Source organism: Pieris rapae, chromosome Z, assembly GCF_905147795.1.
Source record: "Pieris rapae chromosome Z, ilPieRapa1.1, whole genome shotgun sequence".
Lineage (NCBI taxonomy): Eukaryota > Metazoa > Arthropoda > Insecta > Lepidoptera > Pieridae > Pieris > Pieris rapae.
Window position 1 is genome coordinate 5,718,730 of NC_059534.1, and position 22,549 is coordinate 5,741,278.

Consider the following 22,549-nt stretch of genomic DNA (forward strand, 5'->3'; position numbering starts at 1 on the left):
TTTACATTCTAGGCTATCTACAAAATGGTAGGTTCCGTAATGAAGATGCCCGAAGACGAGTCCACACCGGAAAAGCGGACAGACAAAATATTCCGACAAATGGATAGAAATAAGGACGGCAAACTATCGTTGGAGGAGTTTATCGAGGGTGCTAAAAGCGATCCTTCTATTGTTCGACTTCTCCAATGCGACCCACAGTCGCAGTGATACCTCAAATATTAAAGGCGCCGGCGTTGTCTCGATCTTACGCTAGGCAAATGTATTGTAAATTTTACCTGCTTCTAAGAGCTAGTGCGCGGCGAACATATAAAATCTCTTACAATCATTGTCCTGCTGCTTGGCTGTCGACTTCGTTTTGTGTTCGTGGCTGATGCCGTATCCATATCTTAGTTTAGGTGGCGGTGCAACCCTAGGGCCCGTATTCCAATATTTTCTTGTAACTTGACGGAAAATATGATGTACGGTAAAATCGTTGAAGATGCATAATTAGCGCTTAGACTTTGATCCATAGATCGTTAACTTAATACCGGCTTAATAAGAAACTACGAGTCGTATATCGCCTATAGGAACCGGGCGTATGTATTGTTGTGAAATCATAATGGTATCCTAAACGAGGCGTATTCTACGATATATAGGCGAATACACTCGTATGTTCGCGTAACGTATACGTCCCATTTTCATACTTCATAGATATAGCTATGAAATGCTCGAAACGGTTTTATGTATATTTTGGATGAAACCGGCGGGCCTAAGAGTTCACAGCCGGATTCGGAGATGATGCAAGAGTATTTCAGGTTAAATGGATAGTTGTTATGTACCTGAGATTAGATTTAATACCAATATAAAAATCTAGTTCCTAGGTGCAATATCAGCTGATCGCCGATTTTGATTTTTATCGCGTTTTCGCGTTGGCGACTTTGGGATCAAATTTGCTAGTTTCAGGGTTGGGTTTGAGCTCTTGTATTGTCTCTGAATCATATATCATTATTATTATCATTAAGTATAAGTATACAACCAGACATCAGGACAAAGTCACTGTTAAGTGTTTTTTCCCCAATTACGTAGTTAGTGATGCTATTGTGTCCACGATTTCGAGGTCTAAAACTGAATTTTTTCTCGCAAATAATATCTCACATATCGGTATTTTAATATCGACGACATTGATACATATGTCTTATCGAGTGCTTACGCAATATAATTGAATTAGAATGTAAGTTCTTTACGGATCTGTTTAAATTAAGAACGTGTGCTTTTTTTTACCTCATTGTATATATTATTATTTATTTCATATTATTTGACTAAGACAATAAAAATTATACACACATACTCCGCTTATCAAAATTGAATACTGTATGGGAAATATACGAAATAGCTATTCGAATGCGTTTAAGATCTTGATATAAGAGTGATTGTTATTGATTTGAACAATAACGACTTATACTTAATACAAAATAGTTGCGGTCACTGAAAATTAAATATAGCGTCCATCTCGGGTTTACTTGCGTAAATACCAATAATTTCACTATTCATTTGAATTTTAGGGTCTTTATTCTCGCTCTAGTAAAACGTAGTGCACTTGAAGATGGCGCTTCAAAAATTCGGACAAAATTACATATTTGATAACTTGATTTTTTTTTTCAATCATGCGTCATCTGAGAATTATTCGTTTTGAACATTGGTATTGGTGTTAGGTTTGCGTAGTTTTTTTTAAGTGAGTCGGCGATCGAACTGCGTTTGTGGTCTTAGAGGTCTTTTCCGTTTTTGACAAAGACAATACTTTAAATACAAAACAAATCGAATACTTTAATGCTTTCTGTGAAACTAATTTGGTCTCAAAAACTAGTTCATAACGCAACCCATAACTTCCAATAAAGAACATTAGCAATTCCCTTGGTCTTATGCCCTAAAAATCCTTGAGGGCTTTTTAAAAATATGAGCGGGCAACCATTGAATAAATCATAAATACATGGAATAAAATAAGTTTGTACAAACACTAATTTTTAGTTCCAACAAAAGGATAAATACACAGTACAGTACAAATGATTAGTTAATAAACTACGTCAAGACGGAGGGCCTTCCTAGACATGACCACGTAGATAGAATATAATTATTGGTTTTTGTCGCTATAATAAAATTTTAAAGATTTTCATATGATTAGCTTTTCATTTTCAATAACACGCTTAACATTCGTAAGAATATGAACGGAAAAAGGCAGCTTGCTTGATCATTTCAATGTTACTTTTAATAGTTTGTGGAATTTATTCATGAAGTTTGGTGTGTCCACCAATTTGGATTGCATTGCATTCGTTTCTGGTGTTTAATCTTAGTAGACTTAATTTTAGTTAGTTACTTTGTAAAACAACGTTATCATTTGTAAGTGCAAATTTTACATTATTTTTACCAAAATAAGGTGGCATTTATTTTCAACTGAAATTCTGTTTAGCTTGGACTAATAAAATAGGGTCAGCCGAATTGTTTAGTGTGCAAATCTTAACCCTGGGTCACTGATACATATATTTTTTTATTTGCGCACAAGGTAAATATCGTGACGATTGGACCTATGTCGACATGGTCACAGAAGGCTGTATAATCCAAAAACACGTTATCTGAGGCGTAGCCAAAGTTATAGCGCCACTGCATTATGTAGAAAAGCATTTATTGAGCAAATATTAGCAATTAATGAGTTATCTATCCGTAAATACAGTGACAACATTGTTTTACAAATTTGGTGTTAGTTTATGAAACGGAATTTCAATAGTAATTTTTAAAATTTATGTAATGACAATAATCTCTATATAGTTGTACTTAGAATTATTTTAACAACTGACTTAAAATGAAAGACATTATGTATCATTTAGATGTTATATTAATTGTATAGTACGCGATCTGTTATTTTAACGGAATATTCTAAAAGGGACACAAAATTTTGTGTAATCTGGACTAAGTGCTCTAAATATAAGATAGCAAACTTAAACGAAAATTTAATTAGATTTTGCATACTAATGACACGAATAAAATATATGTGAGAAAAGTCACTTGTCTAAGCGACAGCATGTTACTATAATTTAGCGGTTACTGGTCTGCGAATTGTTGTCTTAGGTTGGTGATAGCAAAAAGTGGCGAGTTTGACTGTGATTGGTGCAACGCAGTCAGACACGCAACATGATACGGCTGTACGAACACAAACGTACGGCTTGGTCTATCATGTTGTGTGTGCAAGGACACACACACACATACACGGAAGTATTTTCTATTCTTGCTAGGTGTGTTAAGTTCCACTCGGAATCACCTTAACAGCAGACAGTGAACTAATCTTGGTTTATAACTATCTCCTATTCGTCAATGTTCCTAGAGCAACGTAAAGGAGACTTTTTTCTCTTATTCGTTTATATTCTGAGTTGAAATTTTTGATACAATTGACTACTAAAGGATGATCTGTGGAAATGATTCAGAAATGTGACTGTCTCACGTGGATTCAAATAACTATTTTGAGCGAATAAATTGTAGGGCACACAAAACAGCCACTCGAGACAGCGAAAAATGATTAAAGTTGAGAACAAATTAGTCATATTGTAATTTAAAAACACAATTTAACAGACAGAGTCACATGAGTATTTTAGAATATCGTTAACTTTTTATAAATAGGGTTAGGATTACATTACCCAAGAATATTTCATAATTCGGTACTTAATTTATTATTTATATCAAATTATATACAATCGTCTTAAAATATAATATAATTTTATTACAAGTATAATTTATATATATATATATACACATACAGTGTAAACTGTATTACACGGCAAAATCCCGATTTTAGGGAGATAGACTTACAATCAAGTGACGGAAAAAGATATTTAAAGTGTATGCTTTTAAAAATAATTATTCATTTAGTTAAAGATTAATTAGCACGGCTTTTGCGGTGATGTGTTATTTTAAGCTAATTGTATAATTAATTTAGCAAGAATAATTCTTGGTTAATATATTATCAGTACTACTATATACGCACGTTAACGATGGTCGACTCAAATGAATTTTAGTAGTATGTTCATCTATTTCCCCTTAAAAGTAATTTAGTCAAATTGTACCGTTTTAACTAATGAACTGACGCCTCTATTGACGGCTTAAGCACAAACAAAAAGATGAGTACTGTAGCTGAAACAGTGCTCAGTTTTTGTGAAAAAAAAGGTCTAGTTTAAATTATGTATACAATACCCCATTTATTACGAATACATCACAATAAATATATTACTGTAATTTAATTAATAATTTTTATATTTTATTTATTGATCGGATGACACTGATTGATCAAATAATGATTAGTATTTTAATTTTCCAATCGCTTTCATCTAATTAATAAGCATAACGAAAATGCACAATTTGTTTTTCATCGCACAATTAACATGTTATTATGAGTTATATTAAATGTAATTTAACGATGCTGACTTTTGAATTTTTATGTTAATATAGACATTAATGTGCTAGATAATTCAAATTTTTGTCATACAATTGGTGCATATAGTCTTAGATATATACATGTAACAATAGACTGTTTAAAATGTTCAATAGAATCAATATGTTAATCAAATGCCTTTCATACACAAGCGATGAAAAATGATGGACTCCTCAGTTGTATTGCTTAGGAAACCCGTCAAATGTCGCCTGTTTTATACTGCACTGTTTTATCAAATTTTAGAGCAAATCTCGATAAATATAAGCACACAGGAAGACAGCTTCAAATAAGTTAAAGTATCAGGTTAAATTTAATTAGACGATGGTTCACTGCCACTGTAAACGTTAGTAAGTTAATGAATTTATAATGTAATTGTTGTTAATTTATTCAAGAAACTGTAGATCAGTATTTTATGTTAAACAAAAGACAAATATTGTGTATTCACATAATTCTGGTACTATCTGAATCTCGTAACTAAATAAATTTAACTTTTTGCTGCCAAGGAATCAGTGGCGGATTTACAAATTCTCAAGGTATAGATGTGAAGTTTTTTCCGCTTATGCCTCTATGCTATCCAACAATTTCATTGCACGTTAAATAATTTTTTTTAAGTACAAAATTATAATTCGCAATCTCACACCAGTAGTAGGACTGAAAGAGAAATACACTTTCTGCTATTTAGCTCTGTGTGAGAGACTCTTTGAGTGCGCAGAAGTTGATTACTGGTTAGGTGTCGGGCAAAGTTTATTGCAGACTTCTATCTGTAAAACAATAGAAAACCGTCATGCAGAAATCTTTTTGATTTTTAGTAGGTAGCAAAATGGCGGTTTTAAAATTTGCCGCCCTAAAAATCTGCCGCCCTAGGCTCCTGCCTACTCAGTCTGCTGGTGAATCCGCCACTGCATGGAATGTGGCTAGAAAACTTAAACAATTTTGTGATCTTCGCTTTGGGTGTCTCAATACTTTTTTCTCTAAATAAGTAAATGGTGTCACAGTTCATTGATGTTATTATTATAAAAGAGATGCATATTTTAATAGGTAATTTAAATCGTATCAATCGTTAGATGTTCGTGATAAATTTTATGAAATTCTGGATGTTTAAAGTAATTTTCTGATGTTCAAACACTTCACATATTTGAAAAAGACACTCTTAAATCTTAAATCACTTAAAATTGTTAGATGTGAACTTTATCCTAGTAATTAAATAGATTTCCTTCAATTTCTCTACTATACCTACTTGAGACCTTACGGCATATTTGTAGAAATTTAATTCTAAAAAACATCTCAAGTTAATGATATCGTGACTATCAATGTTTACATAATCATACTTAAATTATTTAAAATCACTTAATTTGAGCAAAGGGATTTCTGACATGTCTCCAAATGATTCTGAATATACCAATTTCTTGTTTGAAGTATGTTGAATAACGTATGGAGTATACCACTGAAACATATAATTTATCACTCACGAGTACCCAAGTTTTATTAAATATAAATCCAGGAACATAAATATAGACACATTCGAATTAATAAATAAATCTTAATAATTTTATAAACGATTATGTTGTCGATTAATTTTATTGTCTTCCAGTATAATAAGACGTAGACAATTAACACGAAGTATTATTGGCCTTATGAAAATAGCAAATTGAGATTAATTATTTAACCTTCGTTAGTTTTAGCTACGTAGGTTAGGCTAAAACCGTGTGTATTCAGTTACGTATTGTATTTAATATAGGATGCTTAATGACCAGTTTCTATTTTAGACTGGGTTGATTGAATTACTGGACCAGACATGTTGGAAGACGTCTAACACATATTGTAGGTATTTGGGTTGTACTCTGCTGCGCTATTTGTTATATGGCTAGTTATATCTTACACCTAGATAGATTGTTTTACTCTCCCACGTTATATCCGCTAAAACTTGTATATAGGATAGGCTATTCGACCTGTGTATTAACCCTAGTAGGTTATCAAGCCCCTTTTACAAATCTATCGAAATCTAGTCTTAAGAATCATTGAGAAGCGGTAATCAAGCTAACCGCTAAATTTTATTTCTGAAGGTACCTTAAACTCAGGGTGCTTGATGATGTGCAGTACAATTGTTGTAATTTGAAGAGTTTAAAAATACCAGTCGCTTTGAATTTAATGTTTCAGAGTGATAAGCTTTTGATTTACCAATTGTTGAATTACATTTACTTAAAGGTAAATATGTTTTACGAAGCATACCGTGCTAAGCTTATTCTAAAATATATAACATGTTTGTGTTTGAAACATATCAGTTGCTTTGATAATAATTAAACTAATGCACCGATACTTGCTATAGCACCCTGTTTTGGATGTATACCTTGTTTTGTGTCGAGTTTGTACAAAAATAATACATATTTCGGCTCAAAATGCTCCTGTAATAAACTAATAGCTCTTAATATATTCTCAATATTTCAGGGTTATTGTTCCGGTAGTATTTATCATTTCGAAATATACCTGTTCTGATACCGTTTAGATGTAAAGTTATTGTATCTATTTATTAAATCTTTCTTCTCTCTAAAGCTGTTTTATTTTTACTACCCATATATTTATAATTTACCTAGAGGCTAAAGAGTCATTTACTTGCTGCGATTGCTTAGTCTATGAATTCGAAATTTATTTAAATTTAGTAAAGTATAATGCACAAACTCACTTTATCGGCAATGGTACTACCCTGTTTATTATCCTGAAGCTTGGCTAGGAAGCAAAATGCTTACGTGATGAAAAAGAGGGAAATTAGCATTAAGGCCATCAGGATACTGGTGAAATTGATCCCAAGAGAAGAGTACAATTCGAAGTAAAAGTTCGAAGAATGGGGCTAAACTCTTCTAATATTGTAATCTTAGTATAATCTGGACGGATATTTTGGTTAATTTCAGGATCTGATTAGGGTTATTGTCTCTGAGTCACGTTTTTATAGATTTTATTTCAATTAATCTACTTTATTTCAATATAAACATTGTTACATGAGCAGCGCTATAAACAGAAATAGACGTAAATAATACATAGTAGGAGAAAATACAAATAATTACTTAAATATTAAAAAGTTTAAATATTTTATTAACCATTATTAGTTGGTGGCCGCAACGTTGTTCGCGGAACTTTTACACCTTGCGACTCTTCGAAACAACTTAAATCAATTAGAATAATGCATATATATTTAGTTACAACTTTTCAATTGTGATCTTCTAATATAGAGTATTTTTCTACGTGAATTTAATACTTTTCCTTGTTAACGTAAGGTTCCATGCATCGCACACACCGATAGCGACAGGTGGGATACAGGTGCTCTAGGGAATGGTTAGAGAGCCACCCATTAAAGCTACCTCGGGTTGTTCCAAAGAGACCACATCAACAGCAAAAATTATAATCCTGTGATTACATCAGCTGACCTTCCTACAGAATGTCCTTATTGTAAGACGATTATTCGAAATGTAAACTTTCAACGATTACAGCTCCTGCTATCCCTGGGGCCGTGTCGAACCCATAAAATACACAAAACATAGTCACACAAAATTTTCTTTAGATTTATAATATAGAATTATGAGTCTAACTAATCGAAGTGTTTTATATTCTTTGTGGCGTCATCTGTAGTCCTCTTGCCTTACTAAAGTATAAGATTTAAAAAACAAAAAGATAGACTAGTAGCCTGTGCCATGCTATTATTTAAAATTATTTGGCGATTTAGGGAGTCGGAGAATGAAATTGATTTTGTTCATTATTATTTTTAATAAAAGGCATATTGTTTATTACCCTGGTAACGTTCTATAGTTATGAATTTCTACTTGTTTAAGCGGCAAGACGAAGGATGTTTTGATTACTAAGAATTATTATGTAAACAATGTAACAAGTTACAAAATACGCTACTAAACAGTTTATTATTATTACATTAAAATGGATAGATTTTGAATTGTAATAGGTTTGTCTGGTTTAATAATATTTATTTTATTGAACAAATAACTTGTTATTTCAAGTCTCCTTAATACAAGAAGTATTTCTCTTTTTTTGACGTTCATAAGTGTACATTATGTTACTGTAATGTAATATGTTGTTGTTTAATAAATGAATTTGACTTATATAGGACCTAGTTGGAGTGTATTGCATTCGGGCTTCAGCCGAAATTGTAGGCACGACCGGGGCAGTACCACTGTCTCGCAGAAAACAGGCGTGTAGTGATGCAATAGTTTCATCTTATTAAGTATCCATAGTAAGACTCACAACAAATTCCTCAACTCTGCGCTCAAAAACTTATAAATCTCAAACAGGTTTCGACCTTGGGGCAATAAGAAGACTAGGAGCATTTTACCAAAAGCAACCCCTTCTAGACTCACAATGGACTCTACAATGTTAGGGGTCAAACTCAAATCAAAGCTGTTCACTACTATCTAGTAACTAAGAAGCCGGCCTTATCACCTACCTAGCGGCGCTACCCACTGAAGTATAGGTTAGGTGGGTAACCATAGAGGCATCTTGCGAGCCCTCTGGCATAAAGGCTGACATGTAAGGCGGCATCACTCGACATCAGATGAGCCACTTGCCCGATTGTCCCCTGTCATATAATAAAAGGAGCGTAATATGCACCAAGAATTGTTGATTTTGAGCAATATTGAGATGGTTAATTTTATACGTAGGCAAACGTTTTGTCATATGAAGCATATTACAGCACTGCACTATTGGAACCAAAAGAATTTATTGGAAGAAAGGTGAAATAATGGCTTATAAAATAGTTTATGACTTACCGAAAGTGCAGAAATTAAATATATTACGATAAGGTATTGTTATAACATCATATAGCATTGTCATCCGTAACTCGTTCAAGGTGGAAAAAATAATGTAAGCTAAATCTTAGAAGATTTTTTATTGATTACTATTTCCATCCGTTTAATACCTTACGATTTATATTAATATCTTTAAAAAAAATTAAAAGTTCTAAAATATCTTTATCTTTATCTGTCTTACGACTCGGTTACTCTTAACTATTTTTTGAATTCTTCATCTATAGTCAGAGTTATTTATTAAAAGTAAGGCGTAGTTAAGATATTTAGATGTTTTCATTTTATTAACCCACACCAAACATATACGTATATGTTTGGTGTTGGGTTTATAATGGTTTATGGTTTATATATGGTTTACAATAATGAACTAACTTATTTTTAGCTACTTTAGAAAAATGTTAACGGATTACTTTATAACTAAAATCAAATTATATAATTGCAATACTATGTGGACTTGCTTAAGTAACCATAGTCTCAGGTAAATCCCAGGCCATTGGCTTGAGCATACGACTCTCATTACTGAAGTCGTAGGTTCGAACCCCGGTTGTGGACCAATGTGCTCTATCTTTGCGTACCGGTCGCTCGTCGTGAGGACGCCGACATGCCTTAGACCCGAAAGGTTAATAGTGTCTGCTTTCTTGACTATTAGAAAAATAAAAAATGTAGCGCCTCCGTTTCTTTTAGATAAATACGAGTGTACATAGGTTGAGTTAAAATAAGCTTAATCTTACCTTGTATTCTTTATTCATAATAAAAAGTTGTAATAAGTTCATTACGTCTAGATTATTTGGCACATTGATGTTAAAGATAATTTGTAGAACAGCGAAAATCGGTACAAAAGCAATTTTTTAAAGACTATGATTTTTTATCTATAGTAATTACGGTAAGTGTATTGCTGTGGAATAAATAAATAAGATTGGAAGCGGCTATTGTCGAATTTTGTACAATATGTTTCAAAAATCTATGGATAAAATTCAAAATCTTTTAGTTAATCACGCCCTCTTATGTATACACTATGAATTACACTTACATTCTAATATAATTACTTTAGTTAGTTTGTTCCAATATTATTATAATGGAACAAATTTGTTGGTGAAATTATATCCCTGAAATAAGTCATTTTAAGATTCGAATTTCCTGATTTCTTTTAAACAGTTATTTAATCCTCCGCTTTGTTCATATTACAAATCTTAAAATACCGGGTATAAATGCATTCTAGTATCGCCAATGCAGTAATATAGATTTAATAAAATTGAGCTTTTAGACCTTAGACGTAAGGTTCAGTTTACAATTCACAAATCTGAAGACGTATAAGCAAATAACGTATAATAATACATTTTTAATACTTCGAGTTAATTATCATTTGAAGATTTTCATTTAGTGGTGCGAATGTACGTTGAACGTACTTCTATATATTATTATCTTTAATGAAAAATATAATGAGAAAAAAAATGTTTTCTATGAGAAAAACTGTATTTAGATGTTTAAGAATAATTCAGAATCATAACTTGAATACAAAATACAAAGTAATTGATTAAAAAATTACACCTAAGTATGATGTGACTAGAGAAATTGTATTTAAATTGATTATCGCATCGAATAGGCTTTTTACAGCCCTGCTGAATGCACATGTGAAATTTATACACGAAACTACAATTAGATAGAGAACTCTATACATTAAATTATGTTCGCTATATCGCGCCATTCATCGTTCAGACTAATATGCTCGCTAAATTGATTTGAGCCCCAGTTGGCTAGTTGTTTGAGCGGAGGTACCGTTCCAAATTGCGTATTTAAATAAGTCTATATACACATATGAGTTTATGGAGGTTGGCAGAATTAGTTCTCTATGTACCGTGTATACTATGAGGTGGTTTTGGGGTAGCGGTAGGGTGGGTTGCCTTCCTGGGTGGTGTTTAGGACGCGCCTAAGGGGCCACGTCCAGATAAGTAAAATATCCTGGTACGAGGGAGGCCAGCATTGTCAAGCTTGTATGTATAGCTTTAAACTATATATCGAGCCTTCTCGATGTACTTATTTACATACTGCCTATATATAATGCGGATATAGGGAACAGGCTGTAGGGTGTTTGAGTTTTACTATATTTTAATTTAGTATTGAAATGTTTTAACTTAAACGTTGTTTTGGATATATTTTTTCGTACATTTGTTTTCATGCGTTTACGTAAAGATTTACTTGTTTTTTTATGATTAAACAAAATAAACTTTTGTACTAACACATTTTTTAGGATTTACAAGGGTGTCACACGTTGAATTAAGACTCCAGCAAAAGAAGGATTTTCGATGTCTAGCAGAGTCGTTTGGGGATTGGGTTAATTTATAGACCTTATCCTACCCTATCCTCTTGCTAATACATATATAAATGTAATGCATTTAATGACGTAATTTTTCAAGGTGTACCATATTAGACCACAAAGTAATGCTGTGATTTGTTGGAACTGACCTGAGCTAGCTAGTTTGTACGTTTCTTCTTACATTGTTGAAAGAAATGTTATGAACGCTTTAAGGTTCAATTTTGCGTGTCATAAAAGTATAAAATCCCAACGATGGGTTCGTTCATTCGACATGTACCTATCGTTATTACACCACTAAAGTTTTTAACAATGCTTCCTTAATCTATGTTTTAAGTTAGGCTAGATTCAAGGTTGTCTCCACTGAGACAACCTTGAATCTAGCCTAACTTAAAACTAATTAGTAATTATAGACCTAGCATAATTTACTTACAAGATCATTAAACATAAGAAAGCGTCAAATAACACTAATTAAAGTTGAGTCTCTGTTCAATAAAGTGAAAATAATTTAAATTGGCGTTTTAAGGTCATCAGCTATTTTTGAACATTACACGCATAACGGGTAAATACTAAATTATCAAACTTGATTGACCTAACATTTGAAAAAACCATGCCGGTAGGTGATGATGGAACTCGAAGCCTCGAAGGTTAATATTAACTTAACGTTACCTTAATCTTACTTGCCATCGTCTTAGATCCTACCTTCAATTCCGGAAATGTAAATTCCATTGATCCACGGCTGGGTCATGCAGATATCAAGAGTAACGCTGAACCACAAGGCTTAACCTAAAATAAATTTCGGAAATTTATAGATTTTATATGTAATGTATCGTCACATACGAATACTATACTAAGGACAGGGGTCACTGGATTTGATCAATATTTCTACCTTTCTCAGAAATTAATAAGTAAACCTCATGATAATCCATCTAGAAGTTTTTGAGTTTACACATAAAGACGCGACGGAGGACAATAATTTGTTTGAAAAAAATCTTCTCCTTTCTTAGCCTAGTACTCCAGGTCTCCTGCTCGCATTATGTTCCAGCGTTATTCCGTATATCGATATGAGCTACTAGCCCATAGTATGGATCCCCTGTGCTGTGGCTGGTGGTGGCCCAAACAATTGGCCCTCCCGCTCAGGGACATATGTTAGGTATATGGTCCACCGTTTTCTATCAAAATGCGGAAGTTGTCTCCTTTAATAGGTTGACAAACAAATAACCGTCTATTGAGGTCAAGGTTAGGACTCATAACATCATCGTAACATAACTATTTACAATATCAACAATGCTTTTCAAAGAAGTCATTTGATATTTGAAGCCATTTGTTAATGAATAAGTATAAATGACATCGTATTCGCTTTTTAGTTTATAGTATTATTAATATAATTTTATATAAAGGGTAGCAAAATTTTTCACGGTATATTTTTGTTTTAGGTCATTAAAAATATTAATAAAGAATATATAGTGTATCTTTCGTCGCTTGGTTTGACGATAGACTCACAAACTTTCACGTACACATACTTGTTAACTTTAACACATAAGTATTATTATTTTATTTCACATGCACAATAAGCAGCCACAATATAAATTACCTTTTGATAATGGACCTTATTGCAAGCGAGCGAAAGTTCTTAAACATTTTACACTTTTAAGGGAATGTGGGTATAATGCAAAATTCGTCAAACAAACGAAACTATTGTTTACTTCACCACGATACTTTTTAAATAATAGCACATATCGCTTTCGCGACTAATGCTATGCGACAATAACGCTTCAACTGTCACTGCTATTTAATATTGGACTATAACTTAATGAAATAAGGTTTAATTTTCTGTAAGTTTTACTACAAGCACAAATTTTCGTGTATGTACTACAAAAGACGTGCAGATCTTATCCTCTCTACCTTATAGTGAGTTATAACTATAAATAGTATTTAATGTATTTAATAATATTATGGTTTAAAATATAACTATAGTAGTTATTATAAAATAGTTTTAATACGCATTTAAAATACCATAAACAAAGAAAATTTTGATCATGCAATTTTATTCATCAACACTAGAAAAATTGGTAAGGAGGATTACCAATTTTTCTATGACTCAAACTAAAAGCTACCTCTAAACGTATCGAACTACTGCAAGAAATTAAGCTGAAAAATATATTATATCTGGCGTTATTTTAATCTATGTTGAATGTAAAAAAGAAGTTTTCATACGATTCCCTAGATCCGAATAATCCAAACCTACTTCACATATTTACTTCCTGTAAATAGGTGAAACTTGTAACAAATTGTGAGAGTATCCGAAATATTTCAGCCTTCGTCCAGTCTCATCTTTCAGATGTAATTTCAGAATTTCCCTTTTGCCTCGAGAAAAATAAATATGCTTAAACCCGACCCTCTAGCGGAAAGAGGAAAAATATTAAAAATTAAGTAAATATCTGTTTAACAGTTATGTCAACATCTCTAATTACGACTTGTTCAAATTATATTTTTTCCTCGCAGCAAACGGCTCGGCTTTAATTAACATCTATAACAGGTACTTTTGTGTTATTACTGTTAAGGATGGTTTTTATATACCTCCAAAACTAAACTCATCATTTATTAATCGTTAAGTGACTTCATTTACACTTAAATGAATATAGCTTGCAGCCTATAAATATTGTAATGTGACCTGTTGCTTAGCACGTTTTGTGGTTTACTCTTTGGTTATAATTTTAATTCCTCAAGTACTTTTCAAAGGAAGCCATCGATGACCGTTTCTATGTGGCGCACGTAAGGCCACGCTGTCCGCTGCCCCCGTGCTTACCCGTTCGGAACGATTCGCCCTCTGGCCCCCTTGAACACCCTCCACCCCCTTTAAAAGCCAGTGGCGAGCTTCAAGAGAAAGTGCCGCGTGTGTACACTCACATGCGTAGAACCATCTTTGGCGAAGCTGGCGCGAGGCTGACGGGGAAAGCGGATTATGTGGAGAAGGCACCCGCCCCCCCGTATGCGTAAGTGCGTGTACACAGGACCTTCCTACATACATTTGCATAGTGACATTGTACGGTAATAATGTATGTGACCATAGGCTTACGTCTTTCAATATATCGCTTGGACTTTTGCTTTGCACCGCGTCGCTGTCGCACAGTTCGTCCACGTTCGAGTTTTATAGCTTGGGAATTCAATTAAGACGGATCGCTTCTTAGAGACCAAGAACTTAAAGTTGTTCAGCGATTCATAGGTGATTTTACAATTTATAAACAATCATATTAAATCAGTAAGATATTTTAAAGTAGACAAATCAACACCTTAGTTGCCTTCTTGATAATTAAAACTTCAGCCGTCACTATGAGATATAAGTGGCATGAAATTCTAGTGGTAGATGGATAGAATCTCAATTTACATATAATCAGTAGGCTGCGTATAGGTAAGAGGATTTCTTGAAGTTTGATCGATATGAGGGGGCTAGCGGGGTGGCTCGGACGCGCTTACTATGTCCGTGTGTGCGTATATCTCGGACATGCACGTTACGCAGATTTCTCTAACGATTTTCCCGGAGTGTGAAATGTAAAATAAGGGGTTAGAGGAGCCTGGGCTCTCTCCCCGCACCCCACCTTAGTAAATTGATGACCAGCCACTCGCATGGAAATTGGTTCAAATTTTACACATATCGTATTAAACAAACGATCCGAGCGTTAATGATTCTTGCTACATACCTACGCACTTGAGACTAAATTCATAAAAGATTACCATAATTTATATTCCTAGATTTTTTCCATTATAATTTTTTTAATGTAATATGGGAATCAATTGATGAACTCTTGAAAATGTGGTCAATAACTTGAGTTATTTAACCAAAATCTAAATCATTATATAACAAAATAGTTTGCAGTCCGAATGAAGCGTTTGAGATGAAATAACAGTGGTTTGACTCAAAACCGGTCCTGCCACCCCCGCGGCTAACAGTAAATCGTTTTTTATCTGCTGCATTCCTATGCACCCCATCCCTTATGCGACTCGATCTGAATAAAGCGTCGTAGGCTAATCGAAAATGTTTTATTTTGAAAACACCTACGCAATACTGCGTATAAAATAATGCGTGCTTTAACAAAACATTAAAATTTTCTTGTAAACTATTCGATATAATTAAGTGTTCATTCTACCTAGTTATTATAAGTTAAGTTTTATACATTATATATTTTTAGAATCTACATATGTTTCAGTCGACATGAAACTATATTTCAAAACAGACTACTAAAAATTTAAAAAAGTTTATTATCACAATGTTCCATATTCAAATTTACAATTTGACAAAAAATAACACTTAAAACTAAATCATCTAAAGCACCTTAAAGTTTTAAATTGCACGTGTCCGCTGCAACAGCGCATTGTTTTCGTCATCTGTGTTGGGCTCTTCTTTTTTTCAATAATATTCACCTATTCAACAACAGAATAGCAATCTTCCCTGTGTGCGTGTGCTTTTTCTGAGAAGTGTATCGTTTACATACTTTTTTCTACAATCTTTATGTGTGTGCACTATGCATCGTGGTATTTTTCGTTTTGTGTGCGTGAAGATGCGATGTTGCTAGAGAACTTTTGGTGCATTCTGGTAAATTTGACAACGTCGCGCAATTGATAGGGTCTTTTGTTCAGTTTAAGGTTACAATTCGAAATCGCTTCGGCAAGTTTCTCTTTTCTAATATGTAATTTGAAACTACGATGCGCGTGCAATCAAGTCAACTGTTTTGGGTTATACAAACCGCTAAATAGATTTATTTAGAAAAATAGAAAAAAATTGGACAAACATTTTGAGCAATCCACTTCGTGTTTGTATTAAAATCAAATATTTTTTTAATATTTTATAACAAATTCACTTAAAATATACAAACGCTTCCTTTCATGACTCGATGTTGCTACTTCTTTTCAGCGAGAGATTGTTAAATGTTACTATCTTAATATATATATTTCTTGTGTGCGTGTGTATGTGACTGAACTCCTCCTAAACGACTGGACCGATTTAGACGAAATTTTTTGTGTGTGTTCAAGGGGATCTGGGAATGGTTTAGATTCACAATTTTGTCCGCTGGACAATGTTTTTTTAATTAATTTTCAATTTATTAGTTGTTGTTGATTTTGGAATGTTTTACATTGGATCCGACAGACGGCGCTACCATCGCAGTGTCAAATTTTAAATAATATTCGAATTTTAATTTTAGTCTGTCCCGAAATTTAAAAAAAGTTTTGTTATCATTGTGTTTTATCGTGTGTGACCATGTGCTGGAACGTTAGATATTGTCATAACATTTGAATAATAATTTTCATCAAAATGGCTTATTAAAAATTGAAATTTTGAAATTAAAGACGTGTAGACAGGACAACGTCTGTCGGATCCGCTAGTACTATATAACTCGACAAAAAGCTATAATACACTAAATCCTATTATTTATTTAGAAAATTTAATTTGTATCCATTGGTCTTGTCTTCATTACCCGGTGATAAAAATATTACTTCGCGAAGGATCCAATGTACTTAATTAATAGAAATTCGCACGGGCTTAGTATGTAATTGAAACTTACTGTCTTCGAAGTTTATTATATATAAAAAAAGAAAAAAAATAATTACATTGACATTTCTTAAAATCTATGTCATAATTTATTTTATAGTTATGTCATTTTTTTGTGGAATGTAGGTATATAATTCATTAAAATAAATAGATGTACAAGCGGGATTGGAACTCACAACCTATGTGTTGGCAGTCGCACGCAATGTTGATACTACTCAGATGATGCTGTAATTATTATATATTAGGTATAGAAGTTATTTGGGACAATACAGTTCACCACTAATATAGAATACGTTAAATGTGCACATAAAACGAAAAATCCTTTGCACTGGGATTCGAACACACTCAGGGTTATAAGTCACGCATATTGGTCTACATTGCTCAAAAGATGCTATTGTTGGTACTGCCATAGAAAAAGAGTGGCGGAGAGTTTATTGCTAGTTCTTCTCTTCCGTTCTACACCCTTGATTTGAGAACGGGCAGTAAATGTAAAATTAAATTCATTTAATATTTCTTTTTTTTTTGACGTTCATAAGTGAACATTGTTACCTACATTAATAAATAAATTTTGATTTGATTTGATACCAAATTATTAGTATCAGTTTTGTAGACTTTAGCCTATAGTAAGTATTTATATACATATATTAACTTATACCTAAAAGTCTGTGATAACTCATAGATGACTCGATTATTAGGCAAAGACAAAATAAATTCGGATTATTAGAATATGCTTCTATAAAATTTGAATTGGACCTTTATTAAAATAATGTTGCACGCTTTGTAGATGCCGGTATTGCATATACTAATCGCTCAATAATAACACGTCTGGCCAAGTTTAAAATGTTATTGAAACGGGAGCGTTCGTAGAATTTAAGCTCCATCAAAGTGACCTCACTAAAGTCAAAACGCAGACTGAATCTAATTACTACGTGGCGATGTGAGAGGTACATTTTAATAGAACTAAATTGAAATTAGAGTAATAAACTCAAGTTAAGAAAAATCTCTTAAATATATAAATGATCTAGAAATGATATATAGAGATGCAATTTTTATTATTATTGATTAACAGGTAAAAAGGAAAATTAAGTGATACATAATTCCTACAAACTATGTTTTGTAAGACCTAATTTGTTTTCATATAATTTCGCCAAAAAAGCACCACCAGATTCTTACATTACATTGATGTGTCATAGATTGGAATAATATCTCTATCTCTTAGTAGTAAGGTGTATTTTACATTACACCAAAATTTCAACGAATGTTGTATGAACTTGTGCTGATCACGTTTGAAAATGAAAGATTATCGTGTTTCTAGTATACATCCCAAAATGAATATAATTTTTTAAGTCTTTAAACTTTAATTTCATTTTTTTCTTGTGTTTAACGCACATTCTTAACATGCGAAACCTTTTGGTAGGTGAAATCTGAAAACTTTGAAATTCAGAGAGAAAACTTTGACGTTCAGGCAGACTTAGGAATTCCACCTGTGTCAGATCAATGACAACAACCACCAGGGGAAACAGCTGCGCTTCTAGTTATTTCTGAATCATTACTTTGCGCGTGATACTTTTCATGAGTGACCTCAAAAAGAGTATCATGCACTTGCTAGTCCTCTGACTGTGCAAGTGTTTATTGGCGGCGGTATCACCTAATAGCATACGATCAAACCGCCTATTAATCATAACAACAATGTACATATTATTTATGTAAATTTCATATATGATTCTTTTATGTGCTATTTGACGCAAAAATATGTAAAAAAATATTCTCGTAATTGTGTTGTACTATGTTTAAATGTCAGTATTGCTTATAGATTTAATAACTATTGTTAATTTAACACATATCGTTTATAATTCATAAAATATATAGTATATATAAAATATATTTATATTGAAATGTTTAGGTACCTTCTTGTTATACATATATATAAAAAATAAACTATTTGTGAAGATTTATAATTGGCCGATATTGTTATATATTCATCTATTTTTTTATTGTGCTGTGAATCTTCTAAATAAATAAATAAATAATCTCCATCGAGCTGATTTAACGACGAACTCCCTAAAACGTTGAGATCAATTAGTGTTGGATTAGTATGTCTTCCATACAATGCACTCTACATAGAATTACACCCACTCTCAATCACGGCAACAATTAAGTAATAAAGTACTTTTTATGTTGCTTAAATTAGTAAAAACTACGCAGCTGTTTACGTTCTTTTGTTTATAAATTGGGATCGTTTGCACGTGTAGACTGACCACGTCTACTTACGCCCAAACCCAATAACCTATCTCAATCCATTTTCATCCTCTGAATATCATATAGACATTCCATGAATCTTAGTGAGAAACATTGAAAATCAAGAAAAAGGAGATAAAGAAAATGAGACGGATGAGCCTGAGCGTTCGTCGAGTATTAAAAAAGCTTCAAGATGCCTCAATATCGTAAGATATGAATAAAATAAGTATAAAATACAACAAAATTACTGGTGCAGCAAAAGACCTCAGACAAAATGTCTTCTTTTTTATGTACATAATTACGAAGATTCTGAAATAAATATTTCTTCTTTTTCTAATTCTGATTTTTCTTTTCTCTCTGTTAACAACACAACCCTCTAGTACAGTTCCTTCAGTATCGTTATATAGAGTTTAAAGTGTATTAAATATCACATTAAATAATAAGGGGTATCATAGGCTTTACAAACTATTTATTTTAAAATTATCATTTTTAATTTTCTTTAACATACTCTCAGTTTAATACAGAAATAACATTATACATAAAAATATATCTAATAACTAACCTTAAAATTTAATTATTAAAAAATATTATTAAAAGGAGTCCCTTTAGGCAAGGTTCCGAAGATACTAGCAGCGTTCCCCCTTTGAATAGCTAGACTAATTCTTTGTGCGAGGTAGCTGCCAGCTCTTCGTTCTCCTGTGATGTCGACTAACCTTTTTGATAATTCCCTAAAAAGCTTAAATGCGCTAGGACCCCACGGACCAAGGGTCTCGACACCGAATGGGACAAAATCATATTCAGAGCCTAGACCCCTGTATTTGCAGATTTTAGCTTTTTCAGCCGCATCAAAAGCCGAAGGGGCCAGTGTGTCTGAACAGGTGGCATCCCATACCAAAACCCGACCCATCTTCCATGGAATCAAACTCATACCGTCCGGTCTCTTGCCATCGTCTCTAGCAATTCCAGTCGGCTCAAGTAGATTTGGCACGTTGACGGTGGCAAGGGACCGATGTATGATATCGTTGAGTGCGGCATGTCTCGAGAAGCGGCCAGCACTTTTTTGACATGATAGTCCGTGATGTCCTAGTTTGTCGACATCACTGCCACAGGGACATGTATGATGAGCGCAGACCGGTACCCCAAGCCACAGACAGGCTGCGATTCGGGTACCGGTTAGGGGTTATATTTTGAATTATGTGACTAAGAGAAGCTTTTTACGATATAAAAACATTAAAATTAATTATTATATTTGTATTGCGGATATAAAGCTCCTATTTGCACCGCATGCGACAAGTACACACAATTGTTACAAGTGCATCGTACTTCGCCATTGTTTCGAGTTTTATCTTACTATGACACTAGTTATATAGATATATATTTGTAGTTACGTTGTTTTCCACCTCACCAAAGAGGATGTGAGGAATTATTTGAAGCGGCGGGAAGAATTTGACTATGTTTAGCAGTAACAATGTAGTTTTTCTTTTAAATCTTATTTTTCATTTGAATTATTAAATTTTAGTTTTCTTGAATTTTTTTTGTCTATTCATATACTAATGTTTACAGTTCCATATCCTTATACTGTTTATATATATTTATTATTGTATGTATGTTAGCTGTACCTATCTACCTATAACTTTTAAATAATACTTTCATTGTCACATCTTCAAAGTATTCTTCAAAAACAAAGAATATTTAATTCGGTGAGTTGTTACTGACCTAACTCAACCTGGGCTTAAACGCTAATATCTAGATGCTAATCATTGCTTACATTACTAAAATCCGCTGGTGAGCAAATGCACACTAAACACGTCAATTGGTGTACTGATTGTATTCTAAATCGTGCAAGACGTGTGTAAGAGCGTTTTAGTTCCGGTTTCGCACAGTTAGATATTTATTTTATTAAATATGTAACAGTTAGATATGTTACGGACTTGTAGCTAACTATTGATGTCTTCTGAATCAATACCTAGCTAAAAGCTTAATTTGGTTTATCAATAGTTTTTTTATATATATAAATTTTTGGTATGTTTTTCAAAAAGGTTATTAACTTTTTGAAAATATTCTCTAAAATATCTAGCCTGATGTAATGAAAATGAACAATTCTAATCGTAAACGATGACCGAAAATTTTGTTTTCTTTATAGTTACCTAACGATATTTTCTTTAACATACGAGTAGGTTGCATATGTTCATAGAGATAATAATTAATTATCATAATATAATATTATAATATAATATTGATTTCTGTATTAATTATAGAACTGTGGACGTTAGCGTTAGAGTAAGTTTTAAATTCTTTTAAGGTTGAAAATCGATTGACAGTCTACGCAAAAGCTTCTCTTTCAGGAAAAACACGAAAAAGTTAACTCATAAGATCTGTTACAATTGACGCCCTATTATTACGAAAGTACAGGTCACATTAATTGTAAAAAGTATTTATAGTATCTAGGTAATACCGGCAATTTAAACTAGAACTAGGACAATATTTCAAATTTCAAAATGAAATGGGAATATTCCCACATATCTCAAATATTAATTATTTAAATTTAAAAAGATTTAAGTTAGTACATTGTGTTGTAGGTTTCTGCGAAATGCGATAAGGAACGCTGGTATTAGCAATTTATTTTACCTGGAAGAATAAGGAGATTATAATACTATTGTTTAAGTTACATCGGCGTTTTACAAATACTTTGTTCCATTGAACAGATAAGCTGCCTATAATAAACTATATTGCCTTTTTAAAGTAGAAAGTTCTCGTTATTGTTTTTATTTTTACATTTTATTGATTAGCAGAAATTGATATCTACTAAATACAATTATATAAAAACAATTATAATTGTTTCATATAATGTGATAATTTTGACCCTTCTTTTCGTTCTCCTGCCTGATTGCGAGGATTTTCTAATACGGGTACGATTTCTTTAAATGTCATTCGTTTTGCAGATTAGAGCAACATTGTGTTTCTCGTTTATGTTATAGTTTTAATTATTATAAAAAAATACAAATGCTATTCAGCGTTGACTTATGTATATTGTAAGTAATACGTATTCAATGTGTTTATCTTATTTTAAAGTACAAAAAATTGTGGAAAACATAATAGTAGATAATAGCAGATAATAGCAGATAATACCTTTTAACATTATTATACTTTTTACATAGAAATCATTAGCTAAGATTAACTTGGAGGATTAAATCTTT

General features: G+C 32.5%; 1 protein-coding gene across 1 annotated transcript in view; it reads left to right on the forward strand.

Moving 5' to 3' along the window:
• LOC110999143 (neurocalcin homolog) overlaps nucleotides 1-7,002 on the forward strand; it is a 47,623-nt gene extending 40,621 nt beyond the window's left edge. Inside the window, exon 5 of the mRNA XM_022268067.2 lies at nucleotides 13-7,002. Within this exon, the coding sequence (XP_022123759.1) occupies nucleotides 13-207 (195 nt within the window). The 3' untranslated portion in view covers nucleotides 208-7,002. The remainder of the gene's footprint in view (nucleotides 1-12) is intronic.
• The last annotated feature ends 15,547 nt before the right edge of the window (nucleotides 7,003-22,549 follow it).